This window comes from Physella acuta, unplaced genomic scaffold (genome assembly GCF_028476545.2).
Source record: "Physella acuta isolate Inbredline_101_S28 unplaced genomic scaffold, ASM2847654v3 ptg001383l, whole genome shotgun sequence".
NCBI lineage: Eukaryota > Metazoa > Mollusca > Gastropoda > Physidae > Physella > Physella acuta.
In genome coordinates, this window is record NW_026732898.1 from 54,700 (window position 1) to 77,418 (window position 22,719).

The 22,719-nt window shown below is 36.6% G+C and overlaps 1 protein-coding gene across 4 annotated transcripts; it reads right to left on the reverse strand.

Moving 5' to 3' along the window:
* Positions 1-2,245: 2,245 nt before the first annotated feature.
* LOC131927212 (uncharacterized) lies at positions 2,246-22,167 on the reverse strand. Of its 4 annotated transcripts, none has more exons than XM_059282949.1 (16): positions 22,007-22,167; positions 20,598-20,774; positions 20,114-20,152; positions 19,210-19,322; positions 13,549-13,712; positions 12,215-12,263; positions 11,271-11,444; positions 10,250-10,377; positions 9,075-9,207; positions 8,149-8,312; positions 7,455-7,526; positions 6,114-6,243; positions 5,137-5,466; positions 4,384-4,442; positions 2,767-2,859; positions 2,246-2,473 (listed from the first exon to the last, which is right to left on the reverse strand). In XM_059282949.1, the coding sequence occupies exons 5-14, from the start codon at positions 13,636-13,638 to the stop codon at positions 4,423-4,425; spliced, it is 1,290 nt and encodes a 429-aa protein (XP_059138932.1). In that variant the 5' UTR covers positions 13,639-13,712; positions 19,210-19,322; positions 20,114-20,152; positions 20,598-20,774; positions 22,007-22,167; the 3' UTR covers positions 2,246-2,473; positions 2,767-2,859; positions 4,384-4,422. The 4 variants fall into 4 exon arrangements, with proteins under 4 accessions (XP_059138932.1, XP_059138931.1, XP_059138933.1 ...); XM_059282948.1 differs by having other exon boundaries at positions 19,210-19,364; XM_059282950.1 differs by lacking the exon at positions 19,210-19,322.
* Between the last annotated feature and the right edge of the window lie 552 nt (positions 22,168-22,719).

Consider the following 22,719-nt stretch of genomic DNA (forward strand, 5'->3'; position numbering starts at 1 on the left):
CTTCCAGGCATCTCTCCGGGGGGGGGAGCGAAGCCCCCCCCCCCCCTCGAAAAATGTTTACCCCCCCCCCCCCCCCCCGAACGAAATTTATATAATTTATATAGAAAATATATACTTTTTAAGTGTCCACCCCCCCCCCCCCCCGAAGAAAGTTTACCGCCCCCCCCCGAAAATTTCAAGTGCCCCCCCCCCCCCTCGGAGTAAAAAGTCTGGAAGAAACACTGGTCGTGTCATATGAACTAATTAGCTATTCACAATTGACACACCACCCCTCCACCAACCAACACCACCCCTCCACCAACCAACACCACCCCCTCACCAACCAACACCACCCCCTCACCAACCAACACCACCCCCTCACCAACCAACACCACCCCCTCACCAACAAAACCACCCCTCCACCAACCAACACCACCCCTCCACCAACCAACACCACCCCTCACCAACCAACACCACCCCTCCACCAACCAACACCACCCCTCCACCAACCAACACCACCCCTCCACCAACCAACACCACCCCTCACCAACCAACACCACCCCTCACCAACAAAACCACCCCTCCACCAACCAACACCACCCCTCCACCAACCAACACCACCCCTCACCAACCAACACCACCCCTCACCAACAAAACCACCCCTCACCAACAAAACTACCCCTCCACCAACCAACACCACCCCTCACCAACAAAACTACCCCTCCACCAACCAACACCACCCCTCCACCAACCAACACCACCCCTCCACCAACCAACACCACCCCTCCACCGACCAACACCACCCCTCCACCAACACCACCCCTCCACCAACCAACACCACCCCCTCCATAACACTCGTCTGTTCATTCAGTAAATGTTATTGTGATTGAAAAACTGGTATGTTAATTCAGTAAATGTTATTGTGATTGAAAAACTGGTATGTTAATTCAGTAAATGTTATTGTGGTAGAAAAACTTGTATGAACTGTGTAAAGTATAAGCTTGATGTAAAATAAACATATTTTATTTAATCATCACCATAGCTAAACCATGGACTCTACTGTCTCTATTAAAAGATGAGTCTGAAAGTAGGGACTTTATCTCATTAGTTTTAAACGAAAACGAATAGCATTAGAATTGTAGAACGTTTTGGTATATTACAGGGAGATAACAAGTTTTTAAAAGGTTAACTTGGCTGGGATAATTAGTGATTACCCCAAAAACAATGTTCCAATACCAGGAAAATCGATTTCTTTTTTTCATTTTTCCAGTTTTTGTTAGAACAGAGTTAAATTTCTTCTAACGTTCCCAAATGTAATGTTTAACACAATACGTTTTGTCTGCACTGATGCTATTATCACTTGGTTATGTTGTCAAGTTATACCTAGACTTTTCTAAAAGGTTATTTTAATTTTATATCAAAGCCAAATCGCCTGTTTTTTTTATTTCAGCCTAAATAATTACTTTTTTTCAAAATTGGAAGTAATATGGCTGTAAGTAAAAATAAATTACTCCTGTCTATTACACAGTGTACTTGTAAAAAAAAGTCCATTTTTCTTAACATATAGGCCTTATATTTTTATTTAATTTACATATAATTTTATTATCAAATGTGCTGCAAAAAATGTTTTAGGACACAAAATGTGTGAATTATTTGAGTAGCCTGTATGTAACATTTACTTCAATGTTAAGACTCAATTATAAACTCTTACATGAGGAGTAGACCTATATATAGCATCTGTAGTGTGTGGGTCAAGCTATGTCCCCGGGCGCCGACCTTAGGGGGGGGGGGGGGGGCGCCCAATTGAAAGTTTGAGGGGGGAGGGGGTGCAAATGAAAAGTTCGAGGGGGGGTGCAAATCGAAAATTTGCTCCCAAGGGGGCGCCGAATTGAAAGTATGTCCCCGGGCGCCGGGAAGGGCCGCTACGCCTCTGAACCTGAACAAGCAATCAAATATTTACCACGAATTTATAACTCAATCACATACATAAGAAAAACAGACACAGGGTTTTAACAGCAAATCTATTAAACATTTTATTTTGATGGTAACTATGTTTATACATTTATCAAGCTTTACAAAGATGTACTAGCATATGCAAAGTGTATGTTATAAAGCATGCCATATAATATTGCTTGTATATTGTAGAAAACACAATACTCAGAACATTGTTATTAAATTTGCTACAAAGCTGATTATTTTTTTAAAAATAAAACATTTGTTTGGCTTTGCAAAAATGGCAGAAGCTTTTTTTTTTCTTCATTGGATGTTTTTATTACAAGACTTTTCAAGACCTTATAAACTTTGACTTTGACAATATTTAATCAACTCTAGTTATTAGGGTAGAATTCTAAAATAAGCTATTTTTAGATTGTGTGCTTCAAGAAAGTAAGGACTCACTTCAATTCTGTAGCTTAGATTATGCACAATCTATCCATTATCTATATGCGGGTGTTTTTATCCTCTATAGTTCATATATTCAGTTAGTGTAGAGATACTGAAACACAAATTCATACATTTCAAAGCAACTATTGTTTATTCAAGCTTTATGACAAAATAGTGGTTGAAAGGGTAGAGCGCATGAATGCTAACCCAAAAGTCCTGAGTTCAGATCCCAGATATAGGATGTCTGAGTCCACCTAGCACTGATGGGTACCTAACTCATGATAGGTTTGAAAGGTTAACTTCATAATGGCACATTTTTAGGAACCAAATGATATTTCATATTAATCATTCATAGTATCTATAACTAAAAATCTGTGACAGATTTTATTTTAAAAATAGCCTTACCTTACAGTTACATACAGCTTATCTTTCCATGTATGTAAATACTTTGCTAGACCCTCCTCTCCCATAAGTAGCATGTAACTATGTAGATTTCACCTGTAAATACAACACATATATAGCCATAGATGCTACCATAAGCACATACATTTTTAACATGCATATACACATACATGGACATAAACACAGGTACACTTTCCATGATTCATCCAACTTTAAGAAACTCCAGGCTTTGTTTTTCCTACACATACACATGCAAGTAAATTGTATTCATCAAAAACTACCAGTCAGTATGCAGAAGTGAAGAGATTTTCGAGCTATTCATGACAAGATATGATGGAAATTAATTGAATTTGAAGAATAGCATAAGCAGCCCCAAATAATGTGAAATTTCAGCTTTCTATTGGTGCATAAGGCTAAGAACGAATTATTTGCCAACAGATAACAATAAAAGTAAAGCATCTATAAAACATCTTCCGTTTTCTCTGCTAGCAAATGTGAAAATACATTATCATGAAACAAATGACAATATTTATGTTATAAAATCTTGACATTCAGCAAAATGCCTTATTAGCTCATGTTATTTTTAATTTAGCTTCATTGGGAAAGTTAAAGCATGACTCTTTGCTGGAGTCTCAACAACACTCAATACACAGCCGTAACAGTTAGACATAAGTGAATATGTTGACAAAAGGCAAGGAATGGAGATATTTACCATTAATTCTGTGGCAAGGTTAACAGAAGAGCTACACATAAGTGAATATGTTTACAAAAGGCAAGGAATGGAGATATTTGCCATTAATTCTGTGGCAAGGTTAACAGAAGAGCTACACATAAGTAAATATGTTGACAAAAGGCAAGGAATGGGAGATATTTACCTATAATTCTGTGGCAAGGTTAACAGAAGAGATACACATAAGTGAATATGTTGACAAAAGGCAAGGAATGGAGATATTTATCATTAATTCTGCGGCAAGGTTAACAGAAGAGATACACATAAGTGAATATGTTGACAAAAGGCAAGGAATGGAGATATTTACCTATAATTCTGTGGCAAGGTTAACAGAAGAGATACACATAAGTGAATATGTTGACAAAAGGCAAGGAATGGAGATATTTATCATTAATTCTGCGGCAAGGTTAACAGAAGAGATACACATAAGTGAATATGTTGACAAAAGGCAAGGAATGGGAGATATTTACCTATAATTCTGTGGCAAGGTTAACAGAAGAGATACACATAAGTGAATATGTTGACAAAAGGCAAGGAATGGAGATATTTATCATTAATTCTGCGACAAGGTTAACAGAAGAGATACACATAAGTGAATATGTTGACAAAAGGCAAGGAATGGAGATATTTACATATAATTCTGTGGCAAGGTTAACAGAAGAGATACACATAAGTGAATATGTTGACAAAAGGCAAGGAATGGGAGATATTTACCTATAATTCTGTGGCAAGGTTAACAGAAGAGCTACACATAGATCTAAGTGAATATGTTGACAAAAGGCAAGGAATGGAAGATATTTACCTATAATTCTGTGGCAAGGTTAACAGAAGAGCTACACATAGATCTAAGTGAATATGTTGACAAAAGGCAAGGAATGGAAGATATTTACCTATAATTCTGTGGCAAGGTTAACAGAAGAGCCATGTGCCTAGGGTTTGTTTGAACGCTCTGGGGAAGAGGTCATGCAATATTTTAGTAAAAGCTAATGTATATAAATATATCACTTGATGATTAGAATATTATCCTAATTTTCTTTTACACTTTCCAAATCCCTAAATTTAAGTCTGTAAAATGTCTCTGAGTTCACAAAGCTTTAGTAAGTACCTAGCACAATTAAGCGAATGGAGCTTTGAATATGAATCAGCGCAATGTCTGTGAGTAGACCCAGCTTTAATAAGTACCTAGCATAAATAAGGGGAATAACATGAAGCTTTCGGCTTATATTACATCATTGAGTCCACCTAGCTTTGACTGGTATAACTCATATCAGAAACAGTAAAAATGACAGGGTACAGAGCTGGAGTAACAGACCCAGATCTAGATAATTCTCTCCTTTATCTGTCCCTTGCATGAGCAGCTATGTAAAAAAAGTAAGCAGAAGCTGCACTTTTAAGGAGTGCTTAGAATCATACATGTCAAACCATCCTTTCAAGTGCTATGACTAAAACTAAAAGAAAACTGTAATTCATCTACACCCCAGACCAGTTGGAATTTTTTTTGTTCTTTTTTTTAAATTCAATCACTTATGTCTGCTATTATTTAATTAAGAAATTGCCCAATGAATAAGTGTAATTGCATTCCTGCGCTATACAAGGGGTGCACAGAAATAATGATAAAGATGATGATTTTTAACTGAACTTACTGGAGGGTTTCTTATTCCTATCAGCTAAAGCAAAAATAATAACAATCAAGGTGAAGACAGCTGCAGCCGTTAGTCCTCCGATGAGGCCACCAATTAGAGTCTTGTTAGAACGTGCCTGGGTGGATGGAAACATCTGCGACAACTCTATCACTGTAGTGCTGTAGAGCTCATCCGTTGTGCCCATAGATCCCATTCCTGTGGGCATCCCCGTCTCCGAAGAATGGGAAGTAGAGAATTCTTCCACAGGAGGTAGTGTGGGCAGAGTGGTAGGCTCTGGTGTTGTGGGCTCAGTAAGATCACCAGTAAAGTCAAATCCGGTTGTGTGAGTAGCTGTAAAAAAAAGTAAAGATTTGTCTTTAGACCTGGCGCTGGGGAAAGTAAAGCTGGGCATAGTGCTGACACAACCATCACTTCATATGCCAAGGTTAAGAAACATGAACACTACTTCATCAGCTCAATGGATCATAAGAATAAACTAGAGTAGATTTTCTATTTCAGCCTGCTTTTCTTTTTGGATTTGCTTCAATAACCTTTGTCCAACCAAGAACAAACTACAAAGCAGCAGTTGTTTGATTTTGGTGTTATCTCTCCTAGAAAAGTTGCTGTCACTAGGTCAGCAAAACTGAGCGTTTTTGTTCTAAACACAACAAGACAGCAAGGTATCAAGGTGTTTTTTTTTTTAAGTATTGTTTTTTTATTTTAGTTTTGTGATGGCCCAATGTGTCTTGGGAGAAGACAATAGTTGCTGTTGTAAATAAAGCCAGGCTGAATACTGGGTTAAAGTAAACCCTACCAACAATTAATAAAACATGATTAAAGAAACACAAATTTAAAATAGTACTAATGGTGAGGTCATTTAACATGTGAATCAGATGTCTGTAAAATGTTTTCTAATTGGTTGAAATGGTGGTGTACGGACTTGTGTATCAGCTGTCTGTAAAATGTTTTCTAATTGGTTAAAAAAATTGTCAACTGACTTTTTCCAAGAGTTATCGCCTTTTGATATATAAACCCTGGCAGTAGTGTCGCGCTACATGAGGCGCACTCCCCACTTGCAGCCTTGCACAAACAATCAGGGCCAGCTGGGTTTTTCTCTTTTGGTTTCACCTGAAAATAAAATACAATTGAAACTTAAAAAGCTGTAAATAATATAAAATAACATTATATTTTAGTTTTGTTGGTTTAAAAACTCCCTCCAAAAATTACTGTTGGTGCTTTTTTACTAATTACATAATAGACTTTTGCAATCATCCCTCTGACTCCACAACTGACTCTTGCAGCTACAATCATCCCTCTGACTCCACAACTGACTCTTGCAGCTACAATCATCCCTCTGACTCCACAACTGACTCTTGCAGCTACAATCATCCATCTGACGCCACAACTGTCTATTGCAGCTACAATCATCCCTCTGACGCTACAACTGTCTATTGCAGCTACAATCATCCCTCTGACGCCACAACTGACTCTTGCAGCTACAATCATCCATCTGACGCCACAACTGTCTATTGCAGCTACAATCATCCCTCTGACGCTACAACTGTCTATGGCAGCTACAATCATCCCTCTGACGCCACAACTGTCTATTGCAGCTACAATCATCCCTCTGATGCCACAACTGTCTATTGCAGCTACAAACATCCCTCTGACTCCACAACTGACTTTTGCAGCTACAATCATCCCTCTGATGCCACAACTGTCTATTGCAGCTACAATCATCCCTCTGACTCCACAACTGACTCTAGCAACTAAAATCATCCCTCTGACGCCACAACTGTCTATTGCAGCTACAATCATCCCTCTGACTCCACAACTGACTCTAGCAACTAAAATCATCCCTCTGACGCCACAACTGTCTATTGCAGCTACAATCATCCTTCTGACTCTACAACTGACTCTTGCAACTACAATCATCCTACCGACTCCACAACTGACTCTTGCAACTCATAGAATTTCTTTGACTCTATATCTAAACTCTGCAACTACTATCATCCCTCTAACCCTATAACATGAATCTTAATATCATTTTGCTTAGAAAAGAAGAGAAATATGTCAGTGCAGCAGCACGTTAAATTATGCTAGTTTACATTACAAATGTGGTGAAAATGTCAAATCACAGAGGGGTGAAAGTGGTGTAGAACCAAAACCCCTTATAAAAATCCACCAAAATATCCGCCTAGGCTTAGGTAGATAGATGATGCAGAGACGGACCTATATAGTAGGTTGGAACTAGTCCGAGTGGAATAAGGTTGTGATGCGGGCCAAAGACCTCTATGAAATATAGAGTCAAAGGGATGAATGGATTAAAATATTTGTACCCCCAAGTTGTATTCGCCTTCTACTGTAAAAGTTGGCACTGCAGGAACACTATGCTTGTCAGCAGAACGTGGCTGTAGAAATGGAAATAATATTACTGTACTCAAAACATAAAGGTATCAAATGTTTACATTTCAGACCAGGGTTTCTAAACATGATAAAAACAACCATTCATGCACATTAATGCATGTCAGGTGGGTGCTGTGCATTGGGCAGTGTGGTTGTGCATTGGGTAGTGCGGTTGTGCATTGGGTAGTGTGGTTGAGCAAATGATTAGTCACTCAATCTCTAGTTCCCTGGTTCATGTCTGTACAATCTATTTGAATCCAGTCAGCTCTGATAGTTGGGGAAAGTTAAGGCAACTGAGAATAGTGATGCCACAGAATTCCTCATGTCCGATCAACAGATTAACTCTACTTCATCTGCTTGATAAGTGTTCTGGGCTGAAAGAGGATTTTACTTTTGTTTTTCAAGAAATGTTTCTGTTTCATTAGAATAATTGAACATTAATTCAGATGTACCCTGGGTTTATACATATACATTAGTTAAACCTATCTACCTATTTACACAATTACTAACTTACTTATCACCATTAAAATTTTCAGTGTACTGTCTAATTAGCAATAGATTTGGGCCTAATTAATTGCATACTCTATCGGGTATAAAAATTATTGAACAAAAATAAAATCAGCTCACCATAACCGCAATAGTATCAAAGGGATCATTAGAACCAGATTGGTAGAGTTCATAAGCTTCAAATGCCAGCCCATCTGGTGGGAGGATGACCACTAGTGATGAACTCTTTTCTACCGTTGCTGGTAACTGAACCACTGTGGGTGACCAATTAGCTGACACAGTAGCTAGAAAAAATATATTCAGCCATTTATTACATTTTGTTTTGTTTATGTCACAGGTTTTTATTATATCCTGGTAGATATCAGCCCCTCTCCAGTCTCCTGAAATGCTGAATATTTGTTACGCTCCAATCTCATAAATAAATTTGTTTTTGCTTACTGTTTTCAGTAGTACAGGTTATTACATTCTGGTTTACACAAATAAATTTTGTAATTATCCAACCATATGAAACTTGATATTACAATTACTTAGAAAACCTCCCTCATTTCGATACTTCAAGTATCATACACACAAATACATAACTTAATAATATTTAATAGGCAACTACAGAAAGTGTGATCTTTTGAATTAATTATGTGCACAGAGACCACATCAGTAAAAAAAAAAATGTGCATTATAATTCTTTAATGATTGTCAACTTAATCTTCCAAACATTTTAATGTAGCAAAAACTTATTCAAAAATATAATCCAGGACTCTTGTTTGCTACATGAAATTGCTCAATACCTTTCACCAACCCCAGAAGACACAATAGAATAAAATGATCTCTAGCTCTCTGAACCTATCTTGTGCATGCATGATAACAAGTCCTTATTACAAAATTTCAGCCATGCGCAATGCCAGGGTGTATCAATCATCAAACAAAAAAACAAAACCAGGGAAATGTTCAGTTATCTTAAAAATAACTTAACTAAGAAAATAAATAAAATATATTTAAAAATGTAATCTTTAAAAAAATAATCAGCATTAGTTTTACAAGCGACTAACCATCATCAGATTTAACATGAGCAATGATGAGCCTACTCAAATCATCTGTACGGGATGGGGCAGCCGGCAAGCTGTAAAGTTGTATTTTGTAATTATGTAGATTGGTGAGAGCAATACTGTAACTAAACGTTTCCTGTGTAAAAAAAAAAACAAATATTAAAAAAAACTATGAATAAAACATTATGAAAGTAAGCATAACTAAACCTATGAGTGTGTGTATGTGTGCATGCGTTCATGTGTATGTGTGTGTGTGTGTATATATATTTATGTATATATATTTATAATTGAGTATAAATGAGTACAGTATTCAAATGCTAGGGCAAATATATTTTTATTATACATGGAAAACTTCAACAACTCTAATGGGAAAACATGAACTTAATAATGACACACATGCTAAGGGTGGGGGCATCTTAGTAGTGGTGTTAAATCAACTTTAATGCAGCTTAGTAGTGACAAGCTCCTTTAAGTAGTCAAATAATGGACAATGTGTGTTCAGATTAAGTAAAGATTCCATTCAGGCCAACTATCTGTGGGGCAGGTATACAATCATATTTCTATGGCCTCAATTTTAGAAATGTTATTATGGTCCAACCTCCTTAACTTTCCCTAATTAAAGTCTAGTACCCATCACAGCATGGACTCAGTATAGTTAGTTTTAAAAGACAGAGGGTTTTGATAGAGATGTGACAAGATAAAATCTAATTTTGCTCAACTTAGTCGTGTAAAATTTGATGGAAGCATGAATTTAAAAAACCACCTCACATTGCTCATCAAAAATAAACAAAACAGGCCTACATTAGGTCTTTCTGTCATGCACTACATACAACCCTACCCCATAAAATAAACCAGATATAACATTTCTAAAAAAAACTCATCCCTCCACACAAACACCCCAGCAACACAGTTTAGTACAACAAAACTTGTGATTTCAATAAATTATGAAAATTATATTATCATTCAATTTATTATTTCTTACTTTATTCAATTTATATTTTTAATTAATTCCTTTTCTACAATCCTTGCTTTAACCCTCGTCATAAAAAGTATTGACATGCTTGAGAATTTCAGTTATCAAGGATTGAATGTCTCTTACTTTCTCTAATTTTTTTAAATGGCAAAAAAATGATTCCCTAAATAGGTATTGCTTTGAGTAGTTTTTAGGCCATACTCACACTATTAAATTGCTCCACATTAGACACATTAAGCTTAAAAAGACGACATTCTGACGCAGCATCTGGTTCATTTTCTTTTTTATTATCCCACCGAAGCATAAATCCTCGAAGAAGCTCCAATTTACCTTCTAAAATTGAAAACATAATATACATTTTAAATGGTTCTTTTTGACAGTACATATTTAGGAAGCAAGTATTTTTTTTAAGATGTAATTAATTTTTTTTCCGCTTTCCTTCCTGTCTATTGTAATTTCAGTCCAATCAAAATGCAGAATATCTAATATAAACAATAGTTTAATAGTGATACTGTTCTGTTTTGTTTGCTTTTTTTGAACAGCACTTTTACTTAAGCTAGCATAGTTTGTATAGAAATATTCTGAATGAAAGTGTTAGCAGATATTTAAATTAAATTTCAAGTCTACAACTGTTCACCTTCTTGTAGGTTGATGGTAATATTTGTGTTGATGGTAATACAAATATATATGTATATATATATATATATATATATACATATATATATATATATATATATATATATATATATATATATATATATATATATATATATATATATATATATATATATATATATATATATATATATATATATATATATATATATATATATATATATATATATATATATATATATATATATATATATATATATATATATATATATGTATATATATATATATATATATATATATATATATATATGTATATATATATATATATATATATATATATATATATATGCAGGCCTATATAAAAGATATAAAATAAAAGTATATGAATAGGCCTATAAACATACACTATATATATATATATATATATATATATATATATATATATATATATATATATATATATATATATATATATATATATATATATATATATATATATATATATATATATATATATATATATATATATATATATATATATATATATATGCAGGCCTATATAAAAGATATAAAATAAAAGTATATGAATAGGCCTATAAACATACACTAACCTGCTGGTGGCAGTGTCCACTGAATTTCCAGGTGCATATTTTTACTGTCATCTACTTTTAGAAACACATTTATACTTTTTGGAGCAGCAACAAATGTGTTGTCTTCGAGGAGAGCTGGTTTGAAAGCAGCAGGTAATTTGGCTATGTCACGCCCATCAGAGTATGTGGTGCAATCTGTTTTGTTTACAATATAACAAAACAATAATAATATATTGATGTATACTTGCTTGTAATAATAAACTTTATTATAATCTACACGCAATTAATGATTTTAAAAAGAAAAATGTTGTTTTTTTTTTTGTGATGTGTGCCTGTTTTCAGAATGTCTTTTACTTTTGATACTTTATGACTTTTATGATGGTTGTTCTGGATAAAAAAGAATTAGCACCTAATTGACAAATTGACACTTGCATGCCTAAAAAAAAATTATATTCAATACACAGTAGTATGTAGTTCTAAAAGAAAGGAAAATATTCAAGAAAAACAATGAAGTCACTAAAATTCTATGAAAATGTTAATAATATAAAGAAAAGAAAAATATAAAAGGAAGCTTATTTTTGCAGTAGATTCTGCAGCTTATAATATATATATAGACTATTATAGATCTAGATCTAGTCTAGATTTAATTTTAAGGTACCACTGACAGTAAAAAAAAATATTTTAATAGTAAATAGCTGAAGCCATGTATATTATATCTATTTCTCAAATGATTTTTTATGCTTTAAACTACTAATAGAACAATATGACCTATTCAAATGTCTAGACATCCGAAATATAACTTTGAAATAAGTCACAAGTGGGGGGGAGGGCTTAACTTTTCCATTGTCCACTTTTTGCATTAGTGGCGGGACTTATCAGGACAAGATCCAAAAGGTTATTAAAAATTGTGCCTCTTTCACCACAGAATAAAAGGAGAACACGGACTAGAATGCTAGCTTACTCACCACTGTTCACAACTTCAGATTCCTGACAAGCATTACTCCCCTTGCCAAACTGAAATATCAAAATATTTTACTCCAGAGAGTAACCAACCCAGCCCTACAACATTCAATGTAACAAACCATCCTCCCTCCCCCCCCCCCCCTTTTCCCCTAACCCTCCGATTATCTTTACATGTTTTTCATTTCTATTTTTAGAATGTTTGCTACATTACATCGCGTTTCTTAAGCCCCCTCCCGACACAACCATAACGCATACACACACTCAACTTCCAGGCCCTCAGATACGCAAATAAAATCGTCGACATATAAAATTATAACATGTTTGTAGTATGTGTTACGATAAGCGGCAGCTTTATTATTTGCCTAATAGGCCTACAGTGTCGGCAATTATTTGATAAACAAGTGGTAACAGCTTTTTTTTTTAATTTGACGGTCTTTATTTGATTGATAGAAGTATATCAGCTGTGTTATTTTATTGAAGGAATGGTATCTAGGAAATTACTCCCATCTCCCACCCCCCTTCCGTCATTACCCCGTTGTCGATTTTTCAACCGAATTCGAATTAGCTCAATATCAAGAATAGGCCTATTTATTATACCTGTTGTAATTGGTAAAGTGAGAAACCCTGTATTCTAAAGAAAGCCTAGGCATCCTTCAGAATGCGTGAAATGGACTGACAGAGTAGGCCTACGTTTCTTTACTTTTGCTAGGTATTCAGTAAAATAGAAATCAAAGACAAAGCTTATTCTCTTCCAGATTATATCCTAACTATAACCTCATAACCCTTGCCATAAAGCTGACCCTAATAGGATTAGGACTGATCAGTGGCGTAGCTAGGTCGGGTGTCACCCGGTGCGGCACCTTATGGTGTCACCCCCCCCCCCCCACACCATTTTTTTTCAGTAAATTTTGCAGTTGGTGTCACCCCCACCCCCTCCGATAATAGCTTTAATGCGTTCACATTTAATACTAATGATGTTTAGCTACGGTCGGTTGTTGATACAGCTGGTTGTAACATTGTTTTCTCTACAGTTTGAATGTTTACGTCATGGGGTTTTTAAACTCTAATTAACTATTCGTCGAACTGGCGAAAAAACATGCATTCTATATATCTTGCAATTTTTTTGTCTTGGCGTCACCCCCCTAAATGGCGTCACCCCCCCCCCCCCCCTAAATGGTGTCACCCGGTGCCGTCCGCACCGCCTCCCCCCCCCCCCCTCTTACGACGCCTCTGGGGGCTGATTAACTAGGCTTGAGTAAATGGACGTATCTTAGACTAGGTATAATATTTATACTGGGAGAGTATGGGGGGGGGGGGGAGGTAATACAATACACACCTCGCAAACAGCCAAGCTTTGTTGAACTAGTGCAAATAAAAAGATGGTAAGAACCAATTTGCACTGTGTTGTTGCGTATCTTTTGACCATTCTCTATGGTATCCAATATATGCTTCGCACTTGATTGGTTAATTCATCTGGAGTTTATTTACTAATGGGGATGCCTGTATATGAAAATAAATTATCGAACATGGCATTGGTGCATTATGTCGATATGTTTATTGTATAGGAGGAATGATATTTAGTTAGAAAACTGATGAATTGCAATTAGTCAAACCCAAGTAATTGTTTACAATATATATATATATATATATATATATATATATATATATATATATATATATATATATATATATATATATATATGGCGTAGTAATACTGAAATACAGCTACTGGTGATATTAGAGCTAGATTAAAGTGAGCAGGGCTAAGTGGTCGTTGATAAATGACGTCACACTCATGTGGGAGGGGTCCGTAATTTTGTAACGACGTGAAATGAGGGGAAAAGGGGGGGAGGGGGGGAGGGGGCGATAGTGTGACATCACACTTAATCATTTTAAAAAAGTAATGTCACAAAAAAGACTTAATTTTAGCCGTTATTTCACGTTTTAAAAAACTGCTTTAATAAATTGTTAGAAAGTGATTTAAATACTCGATGTTGACCGAGCTAAGTTAATATTTTAGTTCAACTGCAATTTTGAGGGGTTGGGGTCTATGTTGAGATGTGACGTCATTTTAGGGGGAATTCTGTCTTTTTGTGCCTATGTGTGGCGGAGGGTAAATGGAGGGATAAATGGGGGTGGGGATGGGATAAAAATTATCAGAAAAAGCGTGATGTCATTTATAGATGAGCCCAGCTGTTATGTAGTAGATCACGTGTAGACACTGGTAATTTACTTGTAAAGCACATCAGCCGCACATCTCATACCCAAGATGTTGAACACCTAATTAAAACCCAAGACACTTGCATCGACTACATATTATATCGTCCATCGTTTTCTCCTACAATATTATATCGTCCATCGTTTTCTCCTACAAACATGCGTTATGTTCTATACAACTAGATTCCATGTACAATCTCATCAGTGCGTGGGCTCGCTCATAAGCTCTTGGGGGAGGAGCAAAAATAAAAGGGGAGGGGGCGGTCTTCAGTGACGGGGGAGGGGAGGGGTAGTTTTAAAAAGTTTTTTTTTTTTTTTTTGTGAGTAAATTGTATTACAAGTTGATCCATAATTGGAGTGAGTCATGGATTATGCTTTCGCCAATGATATTATTGGTGATGATTGATGTCTTCAGAATCATTAACAACCAGGACTTGCACATACAGCTAAAAAAATTTAAAAAGAAAAAAGAAAAGAAAAAAAAAAAAAGAAGAAATACCGGGGACAAAAAAAATTCAAATCTGGGAAGTTTTATCTGTAAGCCCTGCTAGGGGGGGATACCTTAAAATCTACCCTTCTAGGCTTAACTAACTAATCTGTCCGGTCAGTGCAACCGTGGTAGAACCCACAGTGGTTAAACCCTAACCTTAGTCTAAATAATAAGCTACTAAAATAAAACAAAACTTTTAACAATTTAATAAAATTTATTGCATGGAACCAAAAGTTATAAAAAAAGAATAGATAAAACTGACACAAAACAGAACCAAACGAAACAAACTTTTTACATCAAACAAAACATTACGTTTGACCATTTGCTGGTGTTGCGCCGACTTATGATGTCTAGGATGGTCCAGGCCCTGACACACAGAAACCTCCCTTCATCCATTCTCGACATCCAAAAATCCACACCAAACAAATACCTCCAACAAAACACAACGTACAACCACTACGTACAATACATTACGTAGAGGACATTACGTACAAAACAATATATACAAAACAAAACACCCAGCCAAGTTGCCCAAGCAACCTCACTCCACGCGTGCGGTGCGCCCGCACAGAAACCGAAACCTGACCCGACCTACATCTCGCCTCGGGTCAAAAAAAGGAAGAAAATCGTCCGACCGATCAATTTATACTGACCGCTCGGACGGAAGGGGACTCCGTGGCCGCTCCCCATTGGATCACCAGGCACTCGCAGATTCGCAACAAATATATTAATACAAAATAAATAATCCATTCACCCGCTCACATTCACCCCTTTTAAAAATCTTACGACCCTGTAAGACAAAATGCATATAACAATCTTAAAATAAAACATGCACCCATCTCTCACACCAAGCCTATAAGCTTGAATGCAAAAAAACAATGTACAATAACATTAATCTTGCGTCTCTGTGCTTCCTAAAAAAAAACTCAAGGCACCAAGATAGTGGTCCCTTCACTGAGTACTAGTCCTGTCGGTCGTTCATCCGGAAGGGCAAGGGTCAGGCTAGACCCGCCCGCTACTAATGGCACACGTTGCCTGTCCATCCCGTCCACTACACAACACACCGTGTTCTAGTTCTGGCCTCAGCGTCAGACCACCGGTAAAATTGGTTCAGATATGACGCCACCGCCTTTCACCACTGGCTCTCCGACTGTTACCCGCCCCCAACGATCGTGCCTCCGCTTCGACACACCTGTGGGGCGGGTGTCCAGTAGCCCTCTTTGTGGGTTCAGGAATTGACGTCATAGGCCTTCCGTTGGTAGGAAGCGTCCGCTTGGTTGGGCCAGGTGGTGACGCAACCGCCTTGCCCCACTGGCTCTCCGACTGTTACCCGCCCCCAACGATCGTGCCTCCGCTTCGACACACCTGTGGGGCGGGTGTCCAGTAGCCCTCTTTGTGGGTCAAGGAATTGACGTCATAGGCCTCTCGTTGTTCACCGGTCTGCCGTACACACCAGATCCGCGCCACGCCCGTGTGTGTTGTCCAGTCTAGACCACACGAGGCCGCCATCTTCATCACACGCCAGGTCCAGTGCCACACGCCGTGCCTTGTCCAGCCACGCACACTGAAGGCTCGTCGAGGCACGTCTCTCCGCCAACCTGACTGGGTGTTTAAACAACAAACAATTCCTACACTAAACAAAAACTAAACACATATGGTTCCATAAAGGGCCTATCAAGAACAAAAAATTTAACTAAGCTACACCTAGCCCTAGCAAAAAAAAAAAATTTAACTAGACTAAAGCACTGACCCCACTCGTGCTACCAATTTGTAAGCCCTGCTAGGGGGGGATACCTTAAAATCTACCCTTCTAGGCTTAACTAACTAATCTGTCCGGTCAGTGCAACCGTGGTAGAACCCACAGTGGTTAAACCCTAACCTTAGTCTAAATAATAAGCTACTAAAATAAAACAAAACTTTTAACAATTTAATAAAATTTATTGCATGGAACCAAAAGTTATAAAAAAAGAATAGATAAAACTGACACAAAACAGAACCAAACGAAACAAACTTTTTACATCAAACAAAACATTACGTTTGACCATTTGCTGGTGTTGCGCCGACTTATGATGTCTAGGATGGTCCAGGCCCTGACACACAGAAACCTCCCTTCATCCATTCTCGACATCCAAAAATCCACACCAAACAAATACCTCCAACAAAACACAACGTACAACCACTACGTACAATACATTACGTAGAGGACATTACGTACAAAACAATATATACAAAACAAAACACCCAGCCAAGTTGCCCAAGCAACCTCACTCCACGCGTGCGGTGCGCCCGCACAGAAACCGAAACCTGACCCGACCTACATCTCGCCTCGGGTCAAAAAAAGGAAGAAAATCGTCCGACCGATCAATTTATACTGACCGCTCGGACGGAAGGGGACTCCGTGGCCGCTCCCCATTGGATCACCAGGCACTCGCAGATTCGCAACAAATATATTAATACAAAATAAATAATCCATTCACCCGCTCACATATCAACAGGACATAAAAAGCAGAATCAATAAGGCCAGATGTGCCTTCCAATTCACTACACCAGATATGGAATTGCAGTTACTCCTAGAGTAAGATAGAAAAAAATTCAATAGGCCTACAAATGTAAAGGCAGCAGGCCTACTTCTGTATGGCTTGGACGGAACCAATTAACAATAGGATAATTCACAAATAAATGCCCGAGTCGATTACTTATGATGAGATGGCCAGATAAAATGTCCAACGAAGACCTATGGCAAATCACAAAACAACAGTCGACAGCCACTTGACAGTGATATTAAAACCCGAAAATGGAGATGGATCGCGAGATGATGCTACATCGCGAGGCAAGCGAAAGAAAAGTAGGCTGGTCTATGCAATTCTGGAGAATGGCTGAGAAAGAACAAGCAAGGGCTGAGGAGCTTATGTTTGCTCAACTAAAGAGAGCTAAAACGGAGTCCGGTGGAGAAGTTTAGCTGCAGCCCTATGAATTGCCCCTCTGGTAATTCAAATGATTAAGTCAAGTAAGTCATTTAAAAATTGATGCATACTAATTCTTGAATGAGCTCAGTTAATAATTTATATATAAATCCCTGTTTTTAAAATAGCAATTGACTGGATTGAGGCAGGCTTAGGTGTGGTGATGTCATTTTAGGGGAAGGGGACGTTTTGTGACGATGAGGAGGAGGGCAAGTAGATCTTCAGTAGAAGAAAGCATGACATCGTTTGTTATTTTGTAACTTTAAGGTTAAAAAAAAATTCATTCAAGATCTAAAATATGGTATAGTAGAAATAGGCTAGGCTAGACTAGCCTACATTGATAAACACTACTAAAATTAAACCGTTACCAAAATAACCATTCACCGTTTTGTTTAAACTTCCGTACTGGACACACCCCCGGCTGTCTTTTCCGCCAGATTTTATTTATGTTTAGCAACAATCTAGAACCCAGAGTCTAGATTACTTAGAAATTTAGTTTTGGTTACACGAATTATCTTTAAAAAATCTAGATTCTAGATCTAGTTCCACTTGTGAGTAACTAATAGAAAATGACTTTTTATTGTCTTTGATTTTAAAAGATAAATTTTAATATTGGCCACAGTTACTGTGTAAACTTGACTTTTAAGTTAAGGCAGGGTCCCGGTGTAGGCCTGTTTTCTTTTCTTGGTGACGTCTTGTCTTAGTCCAGTCTAGTTTTAGTAATTTAGTGTGACACACTCCTCTTGTCTTTATCACTTTATCTTATCTAGATTCTAGACCTATTCTAATATCTAAGGACTTAGGGCCTAATGAAATAGCAGATAGATCTAGATCTAGTCTAGACTCTAGATCTAAATGAAGATTTAGGCCCTACCTACTAGATCTACCTAGTTTTGTAATTTAATGTGTTTGAAAAAACCTAACATCTACGCCATACCCCTAGACTTTTCAGCTTAAATCTAAATGCAAATATTTAAGTAACATTGTGAGACATGCAAGTAAATAAATAATGTGAGTTAGGTGGCCATCTGGGTGGACTTAAGGATGTCCTATAGATTTAACCAAGATCCAAAACTTTTAGATTATTATAGGGTATAGGCCTATTTAATAATGTGTTTTGTGACCTATGCTATGGACTCTGGAAACTTAGCTTTCAGACGTGCAACTATCTCTTCTACTAATCAACATGGCCAGCTCTTGAGTAAAGTTGAAAATGCCCCAGGAGACCATTCTTCTTGAAAATAGTAAAAAACAAGTGATAAAAGCTATACACTAGTAAATCTACTAGTTACTAGACCTAGTTGGAAATTGTCTTTGTAATAAATACCTTTAGGGATCATCCATAGAGTTCATTCAGCTTTGGGTTTTTTTCATCATCACCATTAGTCACAATTAGTGGAAGTGCTTTTAACTCAGAACAGCTCTTCCGCTTGTCTCTCTCTTAAGCAACAATTCATAGTATGTATTAGGTGATGAACCACCCTGATATTAAAGAAGAAAAGATAAAAAGCTAAGCAGTAAAGGTGACGGCATGATTGGACGGTAGAGCACATGATGGTTAACCTGAAAATTTTGAGCAGATTACAGACTCGTGTCCTTAGGACTTGCCTGTGGCCACCCAACTTAGATAGGGTACCTGACTAGCATTAGAAAAAGTAAAGTCATAGTGCTGACCACACTATCCTTTCAAATGTAGAGGTCATAGAAACACATGAACTCAGCTTTATCTTTCCTTGGACTGCCGAACTTTAATGGGTAATTTTACAAAGAGAAAAAAATGCAAATCAGTGAGGTGAAATCATCATATAGATCATTTTAAAATAATTGATCTCCAAAAATGTGTTAAAATTGTAATAAGTATTAGCTGTGCTTAAAATACTTAAATGGTTAATTTTAAACTGACATAAGTTGTCCTCTTGTGTTGCCACACACTTCTTAAACATCTTTCTTTATCCAACAGTTTGTCACTCAACCACTCTCTACCTTGATATATTTCATGAACTGCCATCCACTTCCAATATTTGTAAAGTCAAATAATTGATGACCTTGTATTTAATTATTTTATATATTGGACTAAATCAAATGCATTTAGGATTTTAGGAATTAATAATTCTCTCAGGATCTATGTTTTAATATGTGTATTTTCTTGTCCTCTTAATTTTTTTAAAACTACTAGTAGTTTTACTACTATAATACCCCAATGTCGATAGTCATTTGTTCAATTTCCTTACCTTAAAGAAAAATTTCTTGGACTAGATTTCATTCATTGTCTGAAAAGAGCAATGGTTTTTTTTTATATTTCTTGTAAGTATATTGGTATACATCATAGATATAGTGTTATCATCCTTATCATAGAACTAAAAGCTAGATGATTCTCTATGTGTGCCGCAGTAAAGTGGGGGCTGGCATGATCGTGTCAGCAACGCTCATGGTTGCTAAACCGAAAAGTCCTGAGTTAGAAGCCTGTGGCAGCTGGGGACTTTAACCCATCTATGGGAGAGGAAACTCTAAAACCAAACTACTGATTTCTTGGGGAAAGTAAAGGCTGTTGAGTTCAAAGAATTGGCCACTCTCCCTTTATATTCTGAGGAACAGGTTAATTCTGCTTCATCCAGGTCCAGACAATATTTTACTTATTTCAAAGCTCATTCCTTGAATTAAACACTTCCAAAAAGAAATGAAAAATCTTAACAGTCAGGTTAGAGGTGTATTTACCTGAGCTGCCATACATATTTGATCACTGCTGCATAAACTGCTGACACAAGAGCTAACAGTAAGATAAATAAGGTGTCATCACATAGACGCTGGAACTTTTTTGACTTTGGTACTATAAATAATCTTGGCCAGCCAGCTCCGTTCCAATTAAAAAAGGAATCAATTGTGAATATTTATCTGTGATGGGGAAAATAAGCAAAAATTTGTTATTTATATTTTTTATGCTTCCTTGAATGTTAGCTTGATTTTTCTGTCTGTAACCTTGCACTTGAGTTGTATACAATATTAACCTAGGTAGGCACCATCTTATGGAAACTTTGGCCAAGCTATAGCTTGCAGGACTTCTTACCTGAAAGTCTCTGGTTCAGCTCTCAGGCTTGAGTCAATAGAATGTTCCTGAGTTCACCCAGCTTTGATGGGTACCTGACACATTATCCCTTTTTATGCTGCTGAGGGTGTGGAATCAGATAAACTCTACTTCACTTGCCCTATTGAGCATCAAGCCTGAAAGGGTGCCTTTATTCTTTTTTAAAACCACCTTTTTCCCCTCTAAAATAGTCTGATTTCAATAACTTATCTTTATTAGAATTATTATAAATTGGGGGAGGGGGGAGTAACTAAGTGGAAGTTGGCCTAGATAGTATAATTTTTAAAATTTGTTAATGAGATGATGGAAATTGGGTACCAATGTTAAAATGGGGTAGGTGTTATCAAAACATTAATTCCATTATTGATTATTTCAGTTTATTATCCTAGACTAGATCTATAATAATCAAGACTATAGGCCTATTTTTATTAATATCATGTGCACTTGCAGCTTAGTCCTTATGATATCAGCCTCAATAAAAACTCATGATACAAAATGCAATTCCAAATTGAAGTAGATTTAGAATATTTTTCTATTCAAGTCTATTGATTTTGAATCTCATTCTTGTTCTAAAACATCATATCTAGATCTATAGCCTATTCTTTATAATATTAATAATACGAGAGATCTAGATCTAGATCTAGGCCTAATCTAGATTTAAGATCTTGAGTCCGGATTAAGTTTAATAGTAGAACTAAGTAGACTATACCAGATCTAGATTCAAGACATCTAGATCTAGAATCCTAGATTAGATCTAGATTCCTCTAGATTCTAGTTCTTAATTAATAATTATTATTGGGCCTATTTTTTTTTTTTATTTTATAGCCCAAGCCTAAATTATTCTATTACTAATTACTATTACTAATCTTATAGATCTATAATAGATTCTAGAGTAGGAATAGTACATGCTTCTAGATCTAAAATCTAATCTAGACTAAGACTAGATCTAGGTGTAGGCCTGTTTTTTTTCCCCTGCGTTGTTTACTTTTTGTGGATCGAAATATTTATGTATGTAAACGTGTAAACTATTGTAAACTCTTACCGGGGTGGTATTGTGAGAGCAAATATTTTGTTTTCTTGTAACTAATAGATGGAAAGGGTATAAACAAACTTAAATGACTGGAAAAAATAAATCAGGCATGATGTTTTATTCTGAGTGCAGCCTGCCGATACAAAGTCGTACGTCACAGTGCGTCTGTTCATTTACGCGCACTTCTGTATTTGCTTTGGGGTATTCCCGTAACTTCGCGAAGCACTACTAACACTCATTTCTTGTGCTAAATCAGAGGAATAGGTCATTAAAAAATTAATTTAGGGTCTAACAGGTAAGTCGATAATTAATAGTCCATCTAGGTCTGCTTCAATCCCAAAGCTAAATGATATTAATTATGATATCCTATTCCTAAGCACTTAATGAGTAGCCTAAATTAAAATTACGGGTCTATCGTTTTCAACGCTCCCGCGAATGGAAGGGAGGGGGGGGGGGGGAGCTTCTGTAATGTTTGTTGAAGGGGGAGGGGGTGAGAAAGTGTGACTAGACTTTTCCGCTCAAAAAGTGATAGATCTACATTCTAAAATCTAGATCTAGTAGTAAATGAATTTTAGCCCATAGTTAGCGTCTTTGAGATAGATCTACTTTATTTTTGTAAATGTAATAGCAATTGACCCTGTTCTGTAAATATTTCAGGGTAAAATAGTTAAAATCTATTTAATGGGGGGGGGGGGGGGGGGGTGAAATCGTTGGAAAAAGTTACG